This window comes from Miniopterus schreibersii (assembly GCF_964146895.1).
Source record: "Miniopterus schreibersii genome assembly, chromosome: 20".
NCBI lineage: Eukaryota > Metazoa > Chordata > Mammalia > Chiroptera > Miniopteridae > Miniopterus > Miniopterus schreibersii.
The window spans coordinates 21,183,194-21,203,046 of record NC_138122.1 but is presented as its reverse complement, the minus strand read 5'-3'; the positions used below and the strand labels follow the sequence as shown (position 1 = coordinate 21,203,046).

General features: G+C 53.0%; 1 protein-coding gene across 1 annotated transcript in view; it reads left to right on the top strand.

Annotated features, from left to right (window-relative positions):
• Positions 1–19,853, top strand: part of SRRM4 (serine/arginine repetitive matrix 4) — a gene marked incomplete at its 3' end in the record, with an annotated part of 98,379 nt that overhangs the window by 67,387 nt on the left and 11,139 nt on the right. The window contains exons 2-8 of the mRNA XM_081122986.1: positions 1,041–1,187; positions 4,087–4,173; positions 5,554–5,625; positions 7,893–7,919; positions 9,285–9,335; positions 12,440–12,538; positions 13,296–13,452. Coding sequence (XP_080979112.1) covers positions 1,041–1,187; positions 4,087–4,173; positions 5,554–5,625; positions 7,893–7,919; positions 9,285–9,335; positions 12,440–12,538; positions 13,296–13,452 — 640 coding nt within the window. The remainder of the gene's footprint in view (positions 1–1,040; positions 1,188–4,086; positions 4,174–5,553; positions 5,626–7,892; positions 7,920–9,284; positions 9,336–12,439; positions 12,539–13,295; positions 13,453–19,853) is intronic.

Below are 19,853 nucleotides of genomic sequence, written 5' to 3'. Positions count from 1 at the left end.
ATGCAGCCAGCTTCCCTTGGGTGGTCAGTTCAAGAGAGCGAGGCAGGAGCTGCCTCTTCGACCTAGACTCGGAAGTCACACTTTATCACTTCTACTAATTTAGTCTACTCTCCATAATTTATTGTATTCATTAAAAGTGAGTCCCTAAGCCCATTCCAGTATTCAGGGGAAGGAAATTAGGCTCCATCTCTTGATGGCAGGAGTGTCAAAGAATCTGTGAACACATTTTAAAACCGTCACAAACGACGAGGCTAGCCCCTAATCCTTCACCTCTCCACTCCCCTGTTGCTTCCTCAGAAAGGTCTTCCCCGCACTTTGAGCTGGCCTAGGCACATTGCAGACACTCAGGGCATTCAAGTTCATGAATGCAGGTCAGCCTGGGCCAGGACTAGTATGGGAGGAGGCATGCCTTGCTGGGGGCTTGGCAGACATTACAAACCTTGTGCTGTCTGAGAAGAGCCAGGACAGCGTTCCACATGGATAGACTGGCCTGGGCAAAGGCGTGGAAATGAGACCCTCAGAGTAGGAGGAGGGGGCCGGGAGGTGTAGGGAAAATTGAAACTGAGCAGGATGGAGGGGAGTTCTGGAAGCATGGAGTTGGCAGCGAGGAGGGCTGGGAAGCCCTGACTAGAATGTTCATTCCTCCTGGGCTTGCAGCATCTCCCAGCTCCACTTCTAAAGATGCACCGTAAGCAGCTGACAGAGATGGATGTGTTTTGCTGTCCTTCCTTCAATATTGACTGGGCTTGGCCCGCTCTCCTGGCAGCCCGGGGAAGCAAGGGGCTTATCAGATGCATTCATCCCGAGTCATAAAACCAATCTTGATGAGCTGGGTGCCTGAGAAACGCTGACGTTTCGGATCGATGCTGGACCTGGAATCTGGAATCTGCAGGCAGGGGCGCAGGGAGGGGCACTCGCTGGTGGGCCCCAACCTAACTGCAAGGGAAGCTGAGAAATACTAGGATGTCTGTGAAGGTTGATGAACACTGAGGGTCTCTGACATACTCTAACACTTGTCTTCTTTATTTCTGCCCCTATAGGACAGAACCCCAGAGCAACCCCAGGGTTCTAGCTCAGGATGGACCCTCTGGAAAGCTGAGCCAGCATCTGGCCCCTGAGGCCTCGGGCACCAACAGCTGGGAGAGAGACAAGGCCTGCCGGGAGCTCAGTCCCGCCAGAGCTCGCAGGTGAGATGCTACCCCGGCTCCTCTCTCCAGCCCAGCGAGGAAGTTCAAGTGGAGGATGCCAGTTTAAAGGATTCGTAGGCCCCTGAGGCTGATGAATGGGGACCTCTAGTTAAGAACCTGGGTTTTTAAGAAGTGGCTTGGGAAGCCAGAGTGGCATTTGTAGATGAAGTTTGCTACTCCACCCAGGCTGCCGTCTTGGCTACGGGCTTTAGTTAGGCTGTGATTTCAATGAGAGAGAAACACTTAAGTCCTGTCAGCTTGGAGAAGTGAAGTTCAACATCAGATCTGGGGAATTCACTCCCAGAAACAGGATAAAAGTTGTTTCCATAACAGACTGAGGGAAGTGGAGAGAGAAGGGGGGAGGAAGGGAATTTCCTTATTTGCAATTGTCTCCCAGACGGTCAAAGGGGAGCTAGCTACCACTTACTAACTGAGTGACCTTGGGCAGGTTAGTTTTCCTCCCTGGGCCTCAGTTTTTACAACTGTACAATGGGAATATTGAAGTCTAATTCTCAAAGTCAGATGAGGGTTAAATCAGACCGGGCACGCGCCGCGCCGATCCTGACAGTGGGCCTAGGATACCAGGGATGCTTCAAACTTGAGCCGGAGTCTCATGGAGCCAGAAAAGCGGGTTCTGGGCATGAAAACCTGAAAAGTGATGCTGTGTTGTCACTTCGACTGTAGAGCGTCTGGGCCCCTTCCCCTCTTCTCCTGTCTGTAACCCACTCTCTCTGATGTGATTAAAGCCACAGTAATAATGGTAAGAAAATTAATAGCGACAATAATGGTCATGATCCTTATGATAAGAGAAACTGCACTTACTGAGAACTCGCTCTGTGCCGGACTAGGACACATGGTGTGAGTGAGCGCCTACATCCCTTGCAACACACTTTGGACACAGGCCTCCTGTTTTATTCCCCTCTTAGATATTTTGGGGGATTTTTCCCTCAAAGTCCTGGCAGCTGTTATACTGGGAAATGTTTATGTAAAACAAGATGATTTAACCAGCGGCTAAATTATGTCATCCATTCATCCCTCCTTTGGCCACTCACCAAATATGTATTAGGCTCTTCCTCTGCGTCAGGCACTTGTTGAAGGAAAAATTTGGAGGTGGCCTGTCTGCTTCCTGGAAATGCATGGTGTCCTCTGTGTTTCCTAACGTGTAAGTGTAGTTAAGTAGCTGAGTACATCCAGCCGGCGTGGCTCAGCAGTTGAGCATCGACCTATGAACCAGGAGGTCATGGTTCGATTCCCGGTCAGGGCATAGGCCCAGGTTGTGGGCTCGATCCCCAGCAGGGGGCGTGCAGGAGGCAGCCGATCAATGACTCTCATCACTGATGTTTCTCTCTCTCTCTCCCTCTTCTTTCCTCTCTCTAAAATCAATAAAAACTTTTCTTTTTTAAAAAGTAGCTGAGTACTTAATCCCTATGACATTTATGTTTAACCTGCTAAAAGCGACTCTCTTGCAAGTGTTCTGGCTCTAGCTCCATGGTTTCTATACTGGCGATGCAGGGACCTTAGCATATGTTGTCACCACTTTATCGGGGGTTTTTCCCAACTCACCAAAATGACCAAGATTCTTGGAATGGAATTCAACATGGCAGCATTTTATGATGTTCTGTAAAGAGCTGGATGATTTCCAAAAGCATGGCACGGAACCAGATTGGAGAAGGCAGCTGGCTTTGTGGGAAAGCGCTCGGGGCGGGAACCGCACCGACCTTGTCATTTCCCGGCCAGACGCTGGTCAATTCTCTGCAGCTGCGGGCCGCCCCGTCAAGTTGCTGAGCCTCATTTTCCTCACCTGTAAAATGAAGTGATTAAAAACCAGGCTCCCCCACGCTCCCCGCCCGCCCTGGCCCGAGGGCTCAGTGGTCAGAGCGCCGGCCTGCGGACGGAAGGGTCGGGTTCGATTCCCACCGAGGGCACGTGCCTGCTGCAGGCTCCATCCCCGGCCCGGGTCAGGGCGCGTGCTGGAGGCGACCGATCCATGTGTCTCTCTCACATCGATCTTTCTCTCTCTCTCCCTCCACTCTCTCTGAAAAGCAATGGAGAGAATATCCTCAGGTAAGGATTAAAAAAGAAAATCAGCCCCCCACCAACGCCTTTTGCAAGCATCCAAGTATATAAAACGCTCGGCACATAATAAGTGAATAAACTGTAGTTGTGTTACGGCTAATAATGATAATAATATTCTTATTAATATTACATTTTCTCACCGTAGTCCAACAGGATTGGCGTGTTTCAATTTCCAAGCAGTTTCTCAGCCCCAACCACCACCTCTTGCCATGGGATAGTGTTTTAAAAATATCCCTGGAGCCTGCCCCAATTATAATAGGAGATAACTCGACTTCATTTAACTGCAGCCTGAGCATTAGAATTTAATTGAATGGGAAATAATTATTCCTGAAGAGTGGAGGGTTCTGAGGTTCTGCAAGGCGATGGAAGATATGTATCTCATTACATCAGACCTCAGCAAATATACTATTAATAATCAGCTGCCACTTAACATATAGGCCTCCGATTACATTTCCAGCAGGAACTATACGGACAAGACATATTGGGGAGGGAAGGGGCCAAACTGCCGATTCATGATTTAAAAAGCAATTTATTTACCAAGGTGAACCATTTGCAAATCCGATAATAAATCTATTAAGGAGCAGTTAACCTCTATAATTCTGCTTTAAATAATCAATTGGTGTTTGGGTAACGTGCAGCGTCTGTCTCATTAGGTCGTCATTAGCTCCTTATTTGAGGCACTTAGTCTGAAGTGTGACCAAATTTGTCCATGAGGTGGCCGTTAGGGACTGGCTCTGGGTCCTTCTTCCATCGCGGTGACAGCCCTGACTGGGGGCTTGGGGAGCCCTGAGTCCACTAACCCCAGCCTTCGTGCTCCCCACAGTGCCTCCCGCGACAAAGATTGGACGCCACCACCTTCCTCCAGGGGGAAGAAAAAAAAGAAGAAATCCACCCGGAAGAAGCGAAGGAGGTGAGGCCCCCAAGGGAAGGCACCAAACCGGGGTAAAAGGGGTTTTGGAGTCAGGCAGTGACCCCTTGGGTTCAGTTCCCCTCTCTGCCTCTTAATTAGCTGTGTGACCTTGGGCAAGTCACTTCGCCTCTCTGTTTCCACTTCTACGAAATGGTAATGATACCTACCTCTTGGGATTTTTGTATGAATTAGATGAAAAAATGGATGTGGAAGGAGCTGTCATAGCGTCTGACACACAGTAAATGACCAGTAATTAGAAGCGTAGTCATGACCATGAATATTGGTTTTTGTGTGTGTGTTTTGGAGAACTGTCTCTGTGTGGAGGGCTGTGCTAAGCACTATGCACTCCTCCATGATCTCTTTTACCCATGACCACAATCTAGCCGGCAAGCATTATTGTCCCCATTTTAGAGATGAGAAAAGAAAGGCACAGAGAAAGGGTGACAGAACCTACAGGGACGTGATTCCAGGCTCCTCAGTTGGTTCCACCACACCCACCTAGCACATTTAAGCCAAGGATAATGGATTTTATATTTTTGCCAGCTATGGACTCTTTTGTACCCTATTTTCCCCCTCTATGTACAATTTCTTTTAAATTTTTTTTTTTGTACTTAAAAAGATTTCCAGAATTTCTTCTAAGCCGCCACTGATTAGACTAAAAGTATATCCAGTGCTCCAGACCTTAGAAGGGCCAGTTGAGAAACACAAAGGCCGGGAGGCAGTGTTTGAAGAAGCCTGCAGGGGGCAGCAGAGAGGAGTGTCTGAATGACAGGTCCCGCCTCCAGGTTTTCCGGGACCTTGTTTACAGGACACCCCTTTAGCCTTGTTCTAAGAGGACCCAAGAGGGAATGTGGGTGAAGACCCTGAATTCCAGCCATTGTAGGGTGAGAGGTGGAATTGGGGCAAGTGGCTTAGAAAAGGAGATTTTTTGGAGGCCCAGGCCTGCATTCCCACACGGGACCCTCAGCCGATGCAAGAAGCAGCAGGTGCTGTCTGGTTGACCACAGTCCCCACCACTCCCTACGGCCTTACACCCAGGCTGCTTCATCCATTTATGCTACCTGACAGCCTCCCTGTTCGCATTGAGTCTGAAACTCCTAATCTTTTCCCACCTTGGCATTTTGTCGGCGGGGAAATCAGAGAGAGCAGCGATCTACCCAAGGTGACTTCATGAATTGGTGGTAGAGTTGAGATTGGGACTCGGGTCACCTGAACCTCAGTCTGACATTTCAAACTGATACAAGCTATTATCAGTCTGGGTATCACGCTGTGAGTGTCCCTGAAAGAGCTGAGACCTGCATCGGGGCTGGAGAAGGGTCTTTATGAAACCAAACCCGGCCTTTAAGAACCTCCCTCTGAAGAGCGTCTCCCTCCCCGTAGGTCCCCGTCATATAGCCCATCACCTGTCAAGAAAAAGAAAAAGAAAAGTTCCAAGAAACACAAGCGACACAGGTATTGTCCTTCCTCCTCTGCAAACAGGGATGCCCCGGGTGGGGTGGGGTGGGGGCGAGAGTGGATGGCACCAAGAGGTCATGTGGAAGCATTTCATTTATGTAAAATATTTATCTGTGAATTGTTTTTGTTTTTTGTTTTGTTTTGTATCTTGTACAACATGGGACGCTAGCTGTGAGGACCGGAGGCCCACTGAAGCTCACTTAGGCCAGAGGGGGGCTGGGTGGTAAGGAGACAGGGGTGTCTGGGGACCAGCCGCCTGAGGGTCTAGCACCGAGGCGGAGGCGTGGAACGCTGATGGGCCCCAGGCAGGATACGCAGTTCCCGGTCCCACGGAGCCTGGGGGCAGGGAGGCTGAGGCTCCCGGTGTGAGTTATTGGCTGTAGTGGACTGTGGACAATAGGAAAAGGGGGGTTTATATTTTCTTTTTGCTTATGTATCTCCCGATTTCCCTACCTCAGTGGTGGATTACTTGTGCAATTAATCACAACAGAACAGAACGTAAGAGTTCATTGCATTTCCAGCCCCCGGCATGTCACCCCTGGTTCAAAGTTGCCCCAGTTCAGGGGTGTGGTCCCATCTCAGCCCTGTTGCCAGAATGGTCTCAACTCAGTTTGATTTCCCCGGTTATGTCCACTACCTGCCCAGACGCTCCAATCGATGCTGAGTTTGTGTTTAATACAGTTGACCTTGAACAATGTGGAGGTTAGGGGCACTGGCCCTTCCCCCCCAGAGTTAAAAACCCATCTATAACGTCTGACTCCCCCAAAACTTAACTACTAATAGTCTACCAATGACTAGAGGCCTTACCAATAACATAATCGATTAACACATATTTTGTATGTTCTACGTATTATATCCTGTATTCTTACAATACTGCAAGCTAGAGAAAAGGAAGTGGCGTTAAGAACATCACAAGAAAGAGAAAATGCATTTACGGCACCGCACGCGTTTATTGAAGATCCCACGTATACGTGGGCCTGTGAAGTTCAAACCCGTGTTGTTCAGGGGTCAGCTGGGCAGGACCTGGGCAGACCCGCGCGTGAAACGCTGTTCATCTGGTGCTGGGAACCGTTGCCGGCGAGGAGCCCTCCGTAGAGGCCGTGGCCCGCCCGGCCCGGAGACCATCTTGTCCCCTGCGCTGGATAATCTGTCCCAGTCTGGGCGACTTTTCCCTGTCTGGGTCCTGGAAGCCACGTGGCTTCTCACTCAAGGGTCTCCCCCTGTGAGAAAGAGACTGTGCCAGGTTAGAGACAGGCTTTGCTGCCGCTGCACCAGCCCAGGGCCTGGAGGGTTAGTGGGAAGGGCCACCGAGCCGGAGATTAGGAGAAGCTGGTGCGGGTGCCCCCCAAACCCTTCCCGACCGAGCACCACCCTCCCCACTGCTGGCCCAGCTTCTCCAGGTTCTCAGAATGTTTGCTTGGTGATGGTTGACTTTTTTGGAGATGGGAGCTAAGGCTGGAGGGTGCATTGAGATTTTTTTTTTTTTTTTCTATCCTCTCAATTAAAAAGGCTTCAGGGCTTTAAAAATTTCCATTTTTTACATCTGTTGATTGAATACCTGTTATGTTTCATGAATGAGGATTCTGGACCCCGAGAACAGAACAGTGACCAGAACCCAGCCCCGGCCCTCAAGCTGCTCACATTCTAGCTGGGGAGATGGGTAGTTATATGCCGAGGTCTGGACTAAGCTCCCTCGGAGCTTGTGAGAGTGGAGAGGAGGCGCCCCGAAGAATGAGTGGGAGTTACTCGGGTGAAAGCTGTGTGACCTCGGGCAATTTACCTATCTTCTCTGAGCTTCAGTGCCTTGTGACATGGTTGTCACAAGGGGGTTTGGGGGAAAGGTTGAACAAGAGCGTGTGAGAGATGCGTGGCACGGAGCCTGGCACGCAGCGAGAAGCTGGCTATCCCGTGATGATGATGATGATGACAGTGACGAGTCCCCAGCTAGGGAGAGACAGATGCGAGGGAGGCTGGGCGTAGGGGAGGAGGCAGAGGGCCTTCTCCTACATCACCCTCACCCAGCCTCACCCGGCCTCACCGCAGACGGGCTTATTGATGATTTGGGGCAAGACAGAAGCACTGGGAGGTTTTGATCTGGGAATTCCAAGTGCAGACAGTGTCACCCGTGTGGAGGAAGATTCGCCGGATGTCCTGACCCCCAAGTCCCACTGATATGTTAATCTCAGGAAAAGAAACCTCAAACTCACCTGTTTTAATTTTCTTCCCTGCCTCCCTGCCTCCCTTCCCTTTTCCTCTTCAACCAGGCCGTTCTCCAAGAAGAGAAGGCACAGGTAAGAGGCTTGTCCCCTCCCGCTGCTTGCTCCCACCCCTGCCTTCTGAGCCGGGAGCCCCAGGCCCGCTCTCGGGCTCACCCTCACCATCCTCCCGTGCTGTTTCCTCCCAAATGGAGGCCTGGCCTGGTCTCCCTGCAGGCTCCAAGGCAGCTTTCAGCTTCCACCAGGCAAGGCGGTTGCTCCTGAACCAGGCCTCAGGCGCCCCTCTCTGGAGAGTGTCTCCACCCCTGCCTCAGCCTGTTTGTTTTGGCACCGACTGAAACCTTGGGGTGGGGCACGTAGAGAAACAGCAGCCCCAGACGCCCCACCAAAGCCTTCCCAGACCCTGGCCGAGCGGCAGAGGCCGAGTCCCACTGTACTGAAAACGCTGAGCGGTGGCCCAATGTCACAGTCAAGGAAACTGGGTCTCCGAGAAGGCGGGTAACTTGCCTGATGCCACACAGCAACTGCAGTGGGACCGGGACATGAACTTGGAGCTTTCAGTGAGGTCCTGGGCTCTCCCACTGCCCGGGCTGAGTCTCCAAAGTGGAGACAGGCCCCGCGGCTAACGTCCGGGTCCGAGTTCAGTGGGACGAAACCAATCCTCCCGTTCCCTGGACTAGGCCAGGCCTGCATTCCCGGTGGGTCCCTGAAGCCAGTCTGGTCTGAACTACCGAGCAGCGTTCACCCGCCGGGGCCTCAGCTGTCCACTCCCCAAGCCCTCTGGCTTAAAATCAAAACAAAACAATAAACCCCAGGTGCTTGAATAGTCTCGGGCAGAACATTTCAGCGTCTGCCAGGCTTCCTGCGGCTTCAGGGTGTCTCCTTGAATAGTCCATCTCTTCTCTCGGAACCGGCTTGAACCGCAGCCAAGGGCGTGGGCTCTGGGGACCCTGGGCTGTGGCCACGGCCCCACTCACCTGCGTGATCCCGGGCAAGCTTTTTGGCTCATCTGAGGCTCAGTTTCCACATCTGTAAAATGAGTCCTTACTCAATTTGTGCCTCTACCCATAGGTTTCAGGGGGAATAAAATAAGATTATTGACAAAAAGTACTTAGCAGGACGTCCGCTCTACAATAAAGCCCCAGAAAATGGCAGATATTATTATTACCTTCATTACTGCTGTTATTATGAAGCTGCCAGTGCTGACCCCAGCATCTCCCGCACCCCATTCCCTGTGCGTGGGGGCCAGTGCCTCTGGCTGAACCTCCTGGTGAAAAAGTCGGCACTGACTGCTCTGGTCTTGGAGACAACAGGTGTCTGTCCCCAAACAGCCTGCATCCCACGGCCCCTGTGTGTTGAGGATTTTAACTACTTGTTTATGTTTACTTTTAACGGGAATTTTGCATCTGTCGATTAATTGGCCATTCATTTCTCATTTAGCTCCTCCAGCCCCAAAAGCAAGAGAAGGGAAGAGAAGAGGCACAAAAAGCAGTAAGTAGAGGCCTCCGGGAATGATCTCTCCGCCCGGGGAGGCAGGGGCCTGGGGAGGCAGCCAGAGTGTGACAGTTGCCTGATGAGCTGGAACGGGGAGAGGGGCGCGTGGGGGAGAGGACAGGGGGCGACAGAGCCGTGCGTGGACCTGCTCCGAGTGCACACGGTGGCGTATATGATGCGTGAGTGTGCATGTGTGTTTGTGTGTGCATGAAAGTGAAGGGTGTGCATTTGTGTGCCCGACGTGCCCACTGTGTGTGAATTCTGTGTTTCCGCGCATGTTTTGTGTATTTATTTTTATCTAGTTTACATATGTGTAGCGTACACATTGTTTGTAAATGTGTACACTTTTCTATCGTGAAAACACTTGTGCGAACCATGTGTACAAATGTATGCAGTATGGGTACACAGTGTGTGTGTTACAGTTGTGTTCACACGAACGCATCATGTGTGCCCGTGCTTACGTGAGCATGAACGTGTCCAGTGTGCATCGTAGGTGCACTATCTGCCGCTCTGTGTGTGAATTGTGCACACCGAGGGTGCACTGCCCGTGTGTCTGTGGACATCACCCACTCGGGGGGGGTAGGGTGGTTTTTACCTGTGCACATGCGTGCACTGTGTGCACATGCGTGTGCTGTGTGCACAAGGGGCTAAAGGGGCGAGGCCACGTGCATGCACGTGCATGAGTGTGCACTCGAGTCTGAGCCTGGCTGCTGCCGCTTGGGGCACAGAGATGTCATTGAGCTCCTGCCCCGTCTCGGGGGCCCCAGCTGGTTCAAGGTTTATAGCCGGTGGTAGAAATTCAAATCAGTCAGCGCTTCCTGTGGAGTTCACTTCCCAGCCAAATTAAAAGTAAATTTGGTTACAGCCCACCTACTTTATACCCTGCAAACAGTAGCGCGTGCGTTTTCCAATCAACTAATATTTTATCTCCTGCCAAGAAGCTTCTAAAAGGAGGATCAAAGGCAGTGGGATGAAAGGCAGGGCACAGAGGGAGGGCGCTCGGCTTTGCTGCTCCGAAGGGTCACTTCACCCAAGGTCAGTGCAAAGGAGGGCATTTCAGCCACCACCACGGTGCCCGGGGAAAGCTCCAGAAGGAAGCGTTAGAGCTTTGGGTTAGCTCAGGGAAGAACTTCCCCACCCTCTGCTTGTTGCTCAAGTCAAGAGGGATTGTTGGTCATAGGTACTGCATGTGCTTTCCTGCCAAGTGCAGACGGAGAGCGTATTCTCCGAGTCCTGCAGCGCAGACACCCCAGAGCCAGGGGCTGGGCCCAGACCCTAAGAGCACTGGGAGGGATCCGCTGAGACCAGGGCTGACGGCCCGAGGGCAGCAAGGTGGCTGCCCTCCCCGGTGCCAAGAGTTAGATGAGCCCTGGAAATCGCTAGCAGGACGTAAGAAAGGTTGTAAAAGCTGAAGTCAAGAGCAAGAGAAGCAAGGTGCCCTGAGATCAGGGGCAGTCACTCTTGCCAAGTCCCATATCCGGCTGCTTTTCAACAAGTGACCCCTGGTGTGAGTTCGCCACCTTTTATTCAACATCCCTTAGCGAGGCCCTGACACGTGGCAGGCCCTGTGCCGGGCCCAGGACAGAGGTCAGCCAGCTGTTCTTTTGGCCTCGAGAAGCTCACGGTGCAGAGGGGCCCAGGAGATGGGCAGGGACAGGTCGAAGCACAGTGGTGGCAGACAGAAGTCCAGGGGGCAGTGGGAGCCCTGGTGCTGGAAAGAGAGCATGGTGATGAGGGGAGGGGAGGCTTCCTGCAGGAGGGGGTGTCTGGGTTGGGGTGAGAATGGAGACGGAACTGTTCTAGGTTGCAGGTTAGGCAAGTTCTGTAGACTTTCTGTGCCTTGGTTTCCTCATCTGTGAAATGGGTGTACTAGAGAACCTACTCCATAGGCTGTTGCGAGGAGTGGTTGAGTCCGTTTAAGGAAAACGCTTAGAACACAATGCCAGGCACACAGTGTGTGTTAGCTATGGGTCACCTGTCATCCTTATCACCAACACAAGGACATTGTGAACTGGGAAATGCATGAACGAGAATACAAGCATTTCGATGCTGCTTGAGCCGGCCAGGCCAGGAGCTATCATGCAAGGAGGCTGGAGAGCTAGACAGGGGGTGACTCCTGAAGGTGGCTGGGATTCAAGGTCAGAGTTTGGACGTGACAGGAGGGCAATTGTCTGATGATCGCATTACAAGAATCCCTGAGTCCTTTGTTGGGATAACCAACAAAGTCATCTCTAACTCCCACTATCTTCCCGGCTTGGCCCAAGCCACTGACATTCCTTGTATGTCCTCGGTGACCACTGCCCCTTCTACTTCTGAGTCATTGCTATTGCTGAAAGGGAGCTGAAGTAACTGGTAAAGAACCAATTTTAGTGGCAGCGGTCGTGATTATTGTCATTTTCATTGTTGATGATGTTTGCCACTCATTCTGAAAGCGGGCTTTTGACTCCATGGGAAGAATCTGGACTTAATTTTCCAGGTCTGAGGTTACAAATTGGCAGCCCAAAGGCCTCATTTATTCTGCAAATGTGTTTTGCTTGCCCCAAACGGTGTCATTGTTTTTAAAAAATGAGCCTCCATTTAAAATAGGAATCTTTTACATTAAAAAAAAAAAAAAATCTGTATTTCTACATTCACTTGAAAAATTAAAAAGCCCAGCGCCACGCCAGTATTCTGGAGGCAAAGCCACTCCTTTCTTTAACCCAAGCCTTTCAGCTGATATTTCGGTACCATTATGGTACCTGACTGGCACAAGAAGCTGTCTGAGATGGAGACTCCTCCTGCCTTAGGAGAGGGAGAGGTGACATGTGGAAGGGATGTTCTTGCCCAGGGTGTGGTCGGCAGCTTCCCGCAGGTGCGGGTTGAGCCATCCAGGCCGCCTCCTCCAGAGGACCCCCTTTCTGCTCACTCGTGTTCAGCACGGCTGGTTAGAGACCCCCGATACCCACGTGGGGAGCAAGGGTGTTGTGGCCGGTGAGGTGGAGGGAGATGCGTAACTTTGGGAGGGACTCCAACAGAGGACAATGCGTGTCACAACATCAGAATCAACCAATCAGTCTCTCTCTCTCCTCTGACTCTCTCCTTCTCACCCCCTGACCCCCAAGATCGCGAAGCCGGCCCCGAAAGTCTCACCGCCACCGCCATCACCACTGCCCCTCGCGGTCCCAGAGCTCGGAGTCTCGGTCCTCCAGCTGTGAGAGCAGGTAACCCCTCGCCCAGACCGCCTCCTCCCGCAGCCGCTGCCCAGAGCCCGCCCTCTGCGACCTCAGCGCACTGCGAAGGCCCTTTAAGAGGCTTTTACGGGTGTCGTGCCATCGAGAGGGTTTCGTTTTACTACTACTGCGGCTCAGAGCTAAGGGGCCGCCAGAGTCCACATACGCCCTTTCTGAAGAGCCAGAAAGTCCTCTGGTCTCCACTGCAGGCAGGGCAGCCAGGTCTAGATCCAACAGGCTTGCAGAAGGCATCTCTGTCACTTTTGTGAGGTTTTTTTTTCCCCAAAAAAAGTTCTGAGTGACAGTTAATAAGATGCCTCTGTTTCCCAGATGGTTGAATCACATACACAAAGACACACAGAAATCTGCGGTTGTGTTTATAGACAAACATGAAAACACAGACAGACGCGCCCAGACATACACAGTCACATACAGACACAGACAGACAGACAACCACACAGATGTGTGAAGGACATTGAACCAGATCAGGGTAGGGACCTTCCCTGTCTCCATAGCTGCATCCCCAGCCCCTGACGCAGTGTCAGGTGCGTGACTAAGCATTTGTCAGCTGAGCACGTGAGACAGTGAAAGAATGAATGACGGGGCGGGCGGGCGATGGGCGGATGCCCACGGAGCTCACACAAACCCACCCAAACCCTCTGCAGCCCTCGGGTCCTGTGCGGCCCTCAACTGCCGGTCTGCCAAACCCCCCTTCAACAGACCCTCAGGCCTCTCTCCCCCGCCCCAGGCACCGCGGCCGGTCCCCCGAGGAAGGGCGGAAGTCTCGCCAAAGGCACTCCCGCCGCTGCTCCAAGACCCTGGGCAAGGCCAGCCCCGAGGCCCGGTCCGGCCACCCGCCCAGCCAGCCCCTCCAGATGCTCAGCCTCCTGTCGGCCAGGGGTGTAGTAAGTATTCCTCGCGGCCTCCCGGCCAGTCTCGGCCACGACACCTGGTGGGGGGCAGGGGGGACGTGAAGGCACAAGTTCAGGGCAGTGTTCAACACATTTTAATTCAGTTTTGGGCAAATACCCCACTAGTTTCAGACCTCACTGCTGATGAACCCCATGGTCATTCGCCAGCCTTTGGCAGCACTCGGCTTGGGGGTCTGGGGCTGGGGACAGGCGGTTAGACAAATGAAAATACCCAGGGGATGTTGAAAAATACATATTGGTCTCAGAGTGTCATCTTCAGGAAAGCATGTGTGAGGCACTGTAGGAGGCACATGGGGGAGGAGGGAACAGAGGGGGGTTCGAGGTACCAGGGGCACTCCAGCTTTTCAATGAATCCACATCTGATGCCAGCCAGCTGCAGCCTTGACTGCCAGCTGGGACGTGGCTTCACCTTTATTATCATGGCCTTAAACGCATAGGACCTGTGTCCTGTCATGTGTCCACAAAGGTCTCAGGGGTTTGAGGGCACAGCTGCTCTCCCTAGTCCCTTCCACTGATGGGACCAAAAAAGAAACAAGGCTCAGAGAGGTTGAGGTCTGGGTAAAAACCACAGAGCAGAGCAAAAGCTAATGGACTGATGTCACCTTCCCTGGGGCCAGCAGTGAGGAGCTGGAACCTGACTTCAGACAGTTGACACCACAAAGCTTCCTGGGCAAGGGGTTTGCAGTTCAATCTGAACTCAGGTCCCAGCGTTGCCACCTCCTAGCTGTGTGGCTTTGGGAAAGTCACCTAAACTCATTGAAACTTAGTTTCCTCACGGGTAAACTTGAACTAATACCACTTCCATAGGGGGTGTTTGGGGATATGCAATAAGTATATGATGGCCTTTTGTAGATGCTAAAGAGACAGACAGACAAACAAGAGGAGATTCAACCCTGTGTGACCTACAGTTGAGCCTGACTGGTAGAAAGGGACCCGTCTCCTCCAGCTACGAGCAAATCTGAAAACTCCAGATCGCTGCTCCCTTAGAAGAGATGAGGCAGAAGGAGGGGAAAGAGGTGCTTTGGGGGGTCAGTGAAGAGAGGCGATGACAAGCCCTCGCTGGGTCTGGTTGACACAGTAGCTGAGCTCCGCCGTGCATGCCGAAACCCTTCTTTACCAGCCCAGGCGCCCTGAATCACTGAGACTCAATTTTGCCCAAATCCTCTGTCTCTCCCTGGACCATCCACAACCCTGCCCGGCCCCTCCTCCTTGTAGAAGCCTGTGGTGCTGAGGATCAGCAGATGGAAAACGCCCACCTGCATTCTCCCATCCCCCAGTGTCCTCTGAAAGGTCTTCCCAGTATGTAGGGGTTCCAAGACTGGGTTCAAGACTTGGCTTGGCTGGACGGTTCCTTGAGCCCTTCCAGCCTCGGTTTTCTCACCTGGAAAATGGGCATGATGATCTCACTTGTCTCCCAGACACATTGTTGCAAAGGTAGAAATAAATTTAAAATACAAGCAAAAAGAGGTGGAAGGATGCTTTTAGGTCCAGGAAAGCCGCCCAGTCTCCCTGGTCATTGTATTTGTGGCAGCCCATTTGGTGGCCCCACTGACCCTCATGAAAAAGTGCCATTGGGAGCAACTGGTTATGTTTTCTCACCTGCCTGGGAGGGTTTCCTAACAGGGCAGGTCTGTCCAGATGTTGGGGGGGGGAAGGGATCCTCCCGAATCAGCTAGTAAGGTACAAGATTGGCTGTAGGTTTGAAGCCGTGATGTCCCCCGTGGACCCAGCCCTCCTCAGGAGAGCTGAAAGCTCAGCCGTATCTAGAAGGCAGAGACCTTGAGGGCTCAGCTGACTCAATCCCCTGATTCCAAGAAAAGAAACCGAGACTCAGAAGATACACGGCTTCCACGAGCCATGGCAAGTCAGAGCTGTTGAAAAAACCCACGTGGGGTTATGATCGTGTGGTCAGAGCTGGCTCTGAGCCACCGTTTCCGCATCTGTTAAAGAAAAGACAATAAGTCTGTTCCTCAAAAGCCTCGTTGTTAGGACGAAAGCAAAGGAGCGGGAGCCGCCGGTCCCGGCGCTTGGCAAGGGGCAGAACTCAGCGGGTCTCAGCGGGTGTTACCATGACAACATCCCCGACTCTGGCTCTGCCCCTACCCGCCAGAGGACCTCGAGCAAGTTCCATACACTTGCTGGGCCTCCGTTTCCTCTAAACCTGCAAAACTCGGATAATATGAGACCTGCCCCCTGAGAGGTGTGTTATGAGGGTCAATGACTCGGTGCAAGTAAACATCTTCGAGTGCAGCTGGCACGTGGCAGGCGCTGCTATGTCGATGCTGATGATGTGGCAGCCGTCGTAGTAACCGTGGAGACAGAAACAGTAGCAACAGTGGTAGCGGCAACGGTAGTCATAGGAACGTTGGTGTGGCTCTCGGCCCCCGCTAGACGGCGGATGAGTTGGGGCTTAGAGCCCAGGCCCCTGCTTCCCTGCCTTTGGCTTCCTTCCATCCTAGACGGCGGCTGCAGCCCGTATGGCCGGCACCACCCCGCTCACGGTTGCCCGACTTCTGGGGACACCCGATGCCCCCCAGTTCTGGTCCTCCGAGTGCCCTCCACTCTCGACCCCGTCTCATCTTCTGTCCTGCAAAGGCAGAGACGAGAGAGGGTGCCAGGTGGGACCCAAGGTTTTCCAAGAGCTCTGGCCCCAAGATTTTCCTGAGCTCTCCGTTAGAGAGAACATCAATGTCGCTGTCACTGGCCACCTGTTCAGTCGTTCGCTCCGATCGCCCGGTTGTCTGCTGCGCATCTCTGAAGGGTCAGCTCTGACACCGGTCTCGGGATCCAGTGCAAGGAGAAGTCTGTATAAGAGAAAACGTAGCGATGAATGCCGAGATGCGGAGATGGGGTTGAAGGTGAGCAGGCCGGGATGGGAGCCAGGGTCCGGGTGAGGGCAGGGCAGAGAAGGCGGCAACTCACTGAGAAACTGAAGGGGAGCCGAGTGAGCCGGGGGGCAGGAGACGAAGACTGGAGTGGGAATGGAGGCGGAATTCCAGGACGAGACGCCCCGCGGTCTGGAGACGCCGGGAACCTGAGCGTGAAGTGTCTGCTACGCCACCGTTCCCGCCACACTCCGTTGCAGGCGTTTCCAACGCACAGCTCTTTAAAAAATCAAGGGCAGCCGCGGCCCATCAAGGGGCGTATTTGCATATATGAATATGCAAATCTGGGGTCGCGTCTCATTGCAGTGCTACTTGGTGAGCTGAAGATAACCTGAAGCCCTCTTGCTGGGTCTGAGCTCAAATCCAAATGGAGGGTCCCAAGGAGACGATTTAGGGACCCTTCACAGCCTCACTCACGCTCCTCGTCTCCACTCGACCATCTCGTTCAAGGCTTTAGGGAGACAGGGAGGGATAAAACACTCCTGAACCCCAGAGCTGGCAGCCTGGTAGCGAGCATGGGCCTGCAACACAGCGAGAGAAGTGTGGTAGTCAGGGCTGAGACTGAGGGGGTGAGCGCCAGGCCTCCTCGGTCGTTAAACTGTTCAAATACCTGCACATCAGTTGATAAATAGACCCCGTCACCACCCCACCCCCAGTCAACGAAGCCATCTCTTTTCTCCCCTGGTGCTTTCTGGACCTTTGCTCAGTCCAGCAACTGAAGAGTGATACCTGACAGCCCTTCAGTACCGAGGCCAGCTGCCTTCGGAAGGGGCAGTACCCAGGCTCAACCAACTGTTGAATATTTTGAATGCCACCCCTGATGGCGATGGAAGCAGATGCCGTGTGGAGTAGGACCACAGAAGAAGGACCAGAGGTCCTGGATATGATTAAACTTTTTGAAACATCATGTCTGGGTTTATCTGGAGTAAGTTTAATAGAGCCGCTCTGACAACAAATAATAACCCGAGCAACTATTGTACACTGAGTGTTATGTCCCAAGCACTGGACTGTTTTTCACACAGACTGAAGCTGCAAGAGGGCAGGAACCTTGCCTGTCTTGTTCACAGTTGTTCACCCAGTGCCCGGCATTGGACGTATCTCTCTCGTTTCAATTGGGGCTGGTGAGAAATCTGTCTAACTGCATCCATGCTGGGATTTTGGAGAAGCCCTGGGCTGGGGGGCCAGCAAGAGGGGCTTCTGAGAAATGGAGAAGCCAAAGCCAGGAGTCCCCATGGGCCACCTGCTGGAGGGAAGGACGGGAGAAGGCCAGACCGTCTGCCTGGGCCCAAGGTCAAATGCAGCGCACAGGCCGTGCGATGCCTCCGGCCCTGAAGGGCTGGGTCGTCTTCCCGCGATCCCCAGCAGGTCCCCTATCCTTCTCCGGGCCCTGCTCTTCTCCAATGAACTCCCAACAGGTCAGTGAATCCATCCTTTCGCCGGCTTCCTAATTAGTTTGCAAAGGAACATGAACAGCACCGAGCAAAATAAACGTAATGCCTTTTGTGCAACAAAAGGATTTTTTAAAAAGAAGCAACCAGAACCCTCCAGCTAAAAGCTCTGCCACGCAGCTCCGGATCCACGTGAGAATTTCCAGTCCCCCCCGCATGGCAGGGAAGGAAAAAAATTTATAGCCGTCTCTCTCCATGGGGCCATTCGAAGCTCAGTAAATGGACTTGTTCGGCTTAATTGGAATTCTCTTCTTGATTGTATTTTTGTAACCTATTAGGCTGTGCTGCCTCTTGATCTCAGAATTCAGCTGAAATTAAATTTTAAAGTGTAAGTGAGAGGTTGTCTTTTTTCCCCCCCGTTCTTGATTAAATAATGATTTGAGACAAAAACAATAAATAACAGTGCCGGCTTCCCCGGAGGGCTGAGCGAGACTCCCGGCGACGTGCCGGGAGCTGGGGTTTGTGGCGGGGGGATTTAATTACTTATTAGAAACACTCAAGTGGTAACGCCGAGTATATTAAGGAGAGGAGGCAAGTTTCTGAGGGCAAAAGCGGGAAACGGATTCGCCGTGGCGGGTGGAGCAGTAAAGCGGGAGCACTTGTTTGCTCTCGCCCAGCCGCCAGGCCTTGGTGCAGTGCGGTTTGTCCTTTAAAAACAAAGTCTGGGCTTGGCAATCCTGACCTGAAAGTGAGAGCTGAGAAAGCCCCCGGGGGCTGGATATGGCTAATGGCTCTGTCCCCTGGTTCCTTTCACGAACAGAGGCCGAGAGGGACGGAAGTGTTGAGATGGGGAGGCTGGGGCAGCCCTTAGAGCCCCGGAGAGTGAGGTGAACCACGCAGGACACACTGTGTCTCTTGCGTTTGGAGTGATCAGGGGAACAGCAGACACTTACAACAGGGGGCCACAGACTCTGATGTCTCAGGGGCCAGGCAGCTAATAGATACAAGCGACAGGGACCTTGTGGGGCTCGGGGCCTGGAGAGCTCACGCCCTGTCGCAAACGGGCAGCTGCCACGACTCTCCAGTTGATGACAGCCAAGCAGGAGTGTGTCCCAATGTTGCAAGATCTCAGGTTTTTCAACACAAACCAAAACGGGGTTGTTAAGTGAGACACACACCCCCATTTTACAGTGCCGTCAGTTAATTCAAATTGGCTGTCGAACATACCAAAGGCACGTCTAAAACAGAGCCTAATTTTCCAGGGGCGGTTTGGGGGGTTGTCTGTTTGCATCCCTCCACCATCCCCACTTCAGGGCTCACGGCCACCTTCCAGCGTCCAGGTGATGTCCTCTGGTCATCAAAGACCACATTGCTTGGCCATGAGGCAGTCTGGACAAACTAGAGAACTGACAGCAGGGGGTGCAGGCTTCAGCCACCCACCTCCCCCCCACCAAGGTGGGGAACTGGTATGTCAATACCACAGCTCCCTCCCAGGTCAAGACGGACCCTGGAGTCGGTCCTGCACCAGCTTCAGTGTCCTCCAGCCGCCCGCTGGGGCAGCCGGGTTGATCACATATCTCCAGGGTCCTTCTCTCCCTCGTCTCCTCTAGGGACATGCCCTCTGGGATAAACTACGAGCACTCAAATTCCTGTCTCAGTCCCTGGGAGAATCCAAAGTAGGACCAGTGCTATTTCACCTGGCGATCACGCAGATCTTACAGGGCTGAATGTTCATGCCGAGACCCAAAGGCGGGCCTTTGGGGGCCATGAGAGGAAGGGCCGGGCCGAGATGGAGGAAGGGGTCAGAGTGGACCAAAGACGAGAGCCCGGATGTGAGGGTTCCCGTCTTCAGTGGGGGCCCCCGGTACCCTGAGGACACTGCTACTGGGCAGCAGGGGGTCTTGGTGACTCCTAGCCAGGATCTGGGGCACCGTTTTGCAACCAGGCCGGGAATAAGGGACAGAGAGCAATTGCCCGCCTGGAAGAGGGGTCCCCAGTGCATGTAGGGGAGCTCTGCAGAGGTGAATTTGGAGGGGCCTGTTAAGCAAGTGAGGAGACAGGGGGAGCAGGGGGGAGCTGCCCCATTGCATCGGCGTTGAAT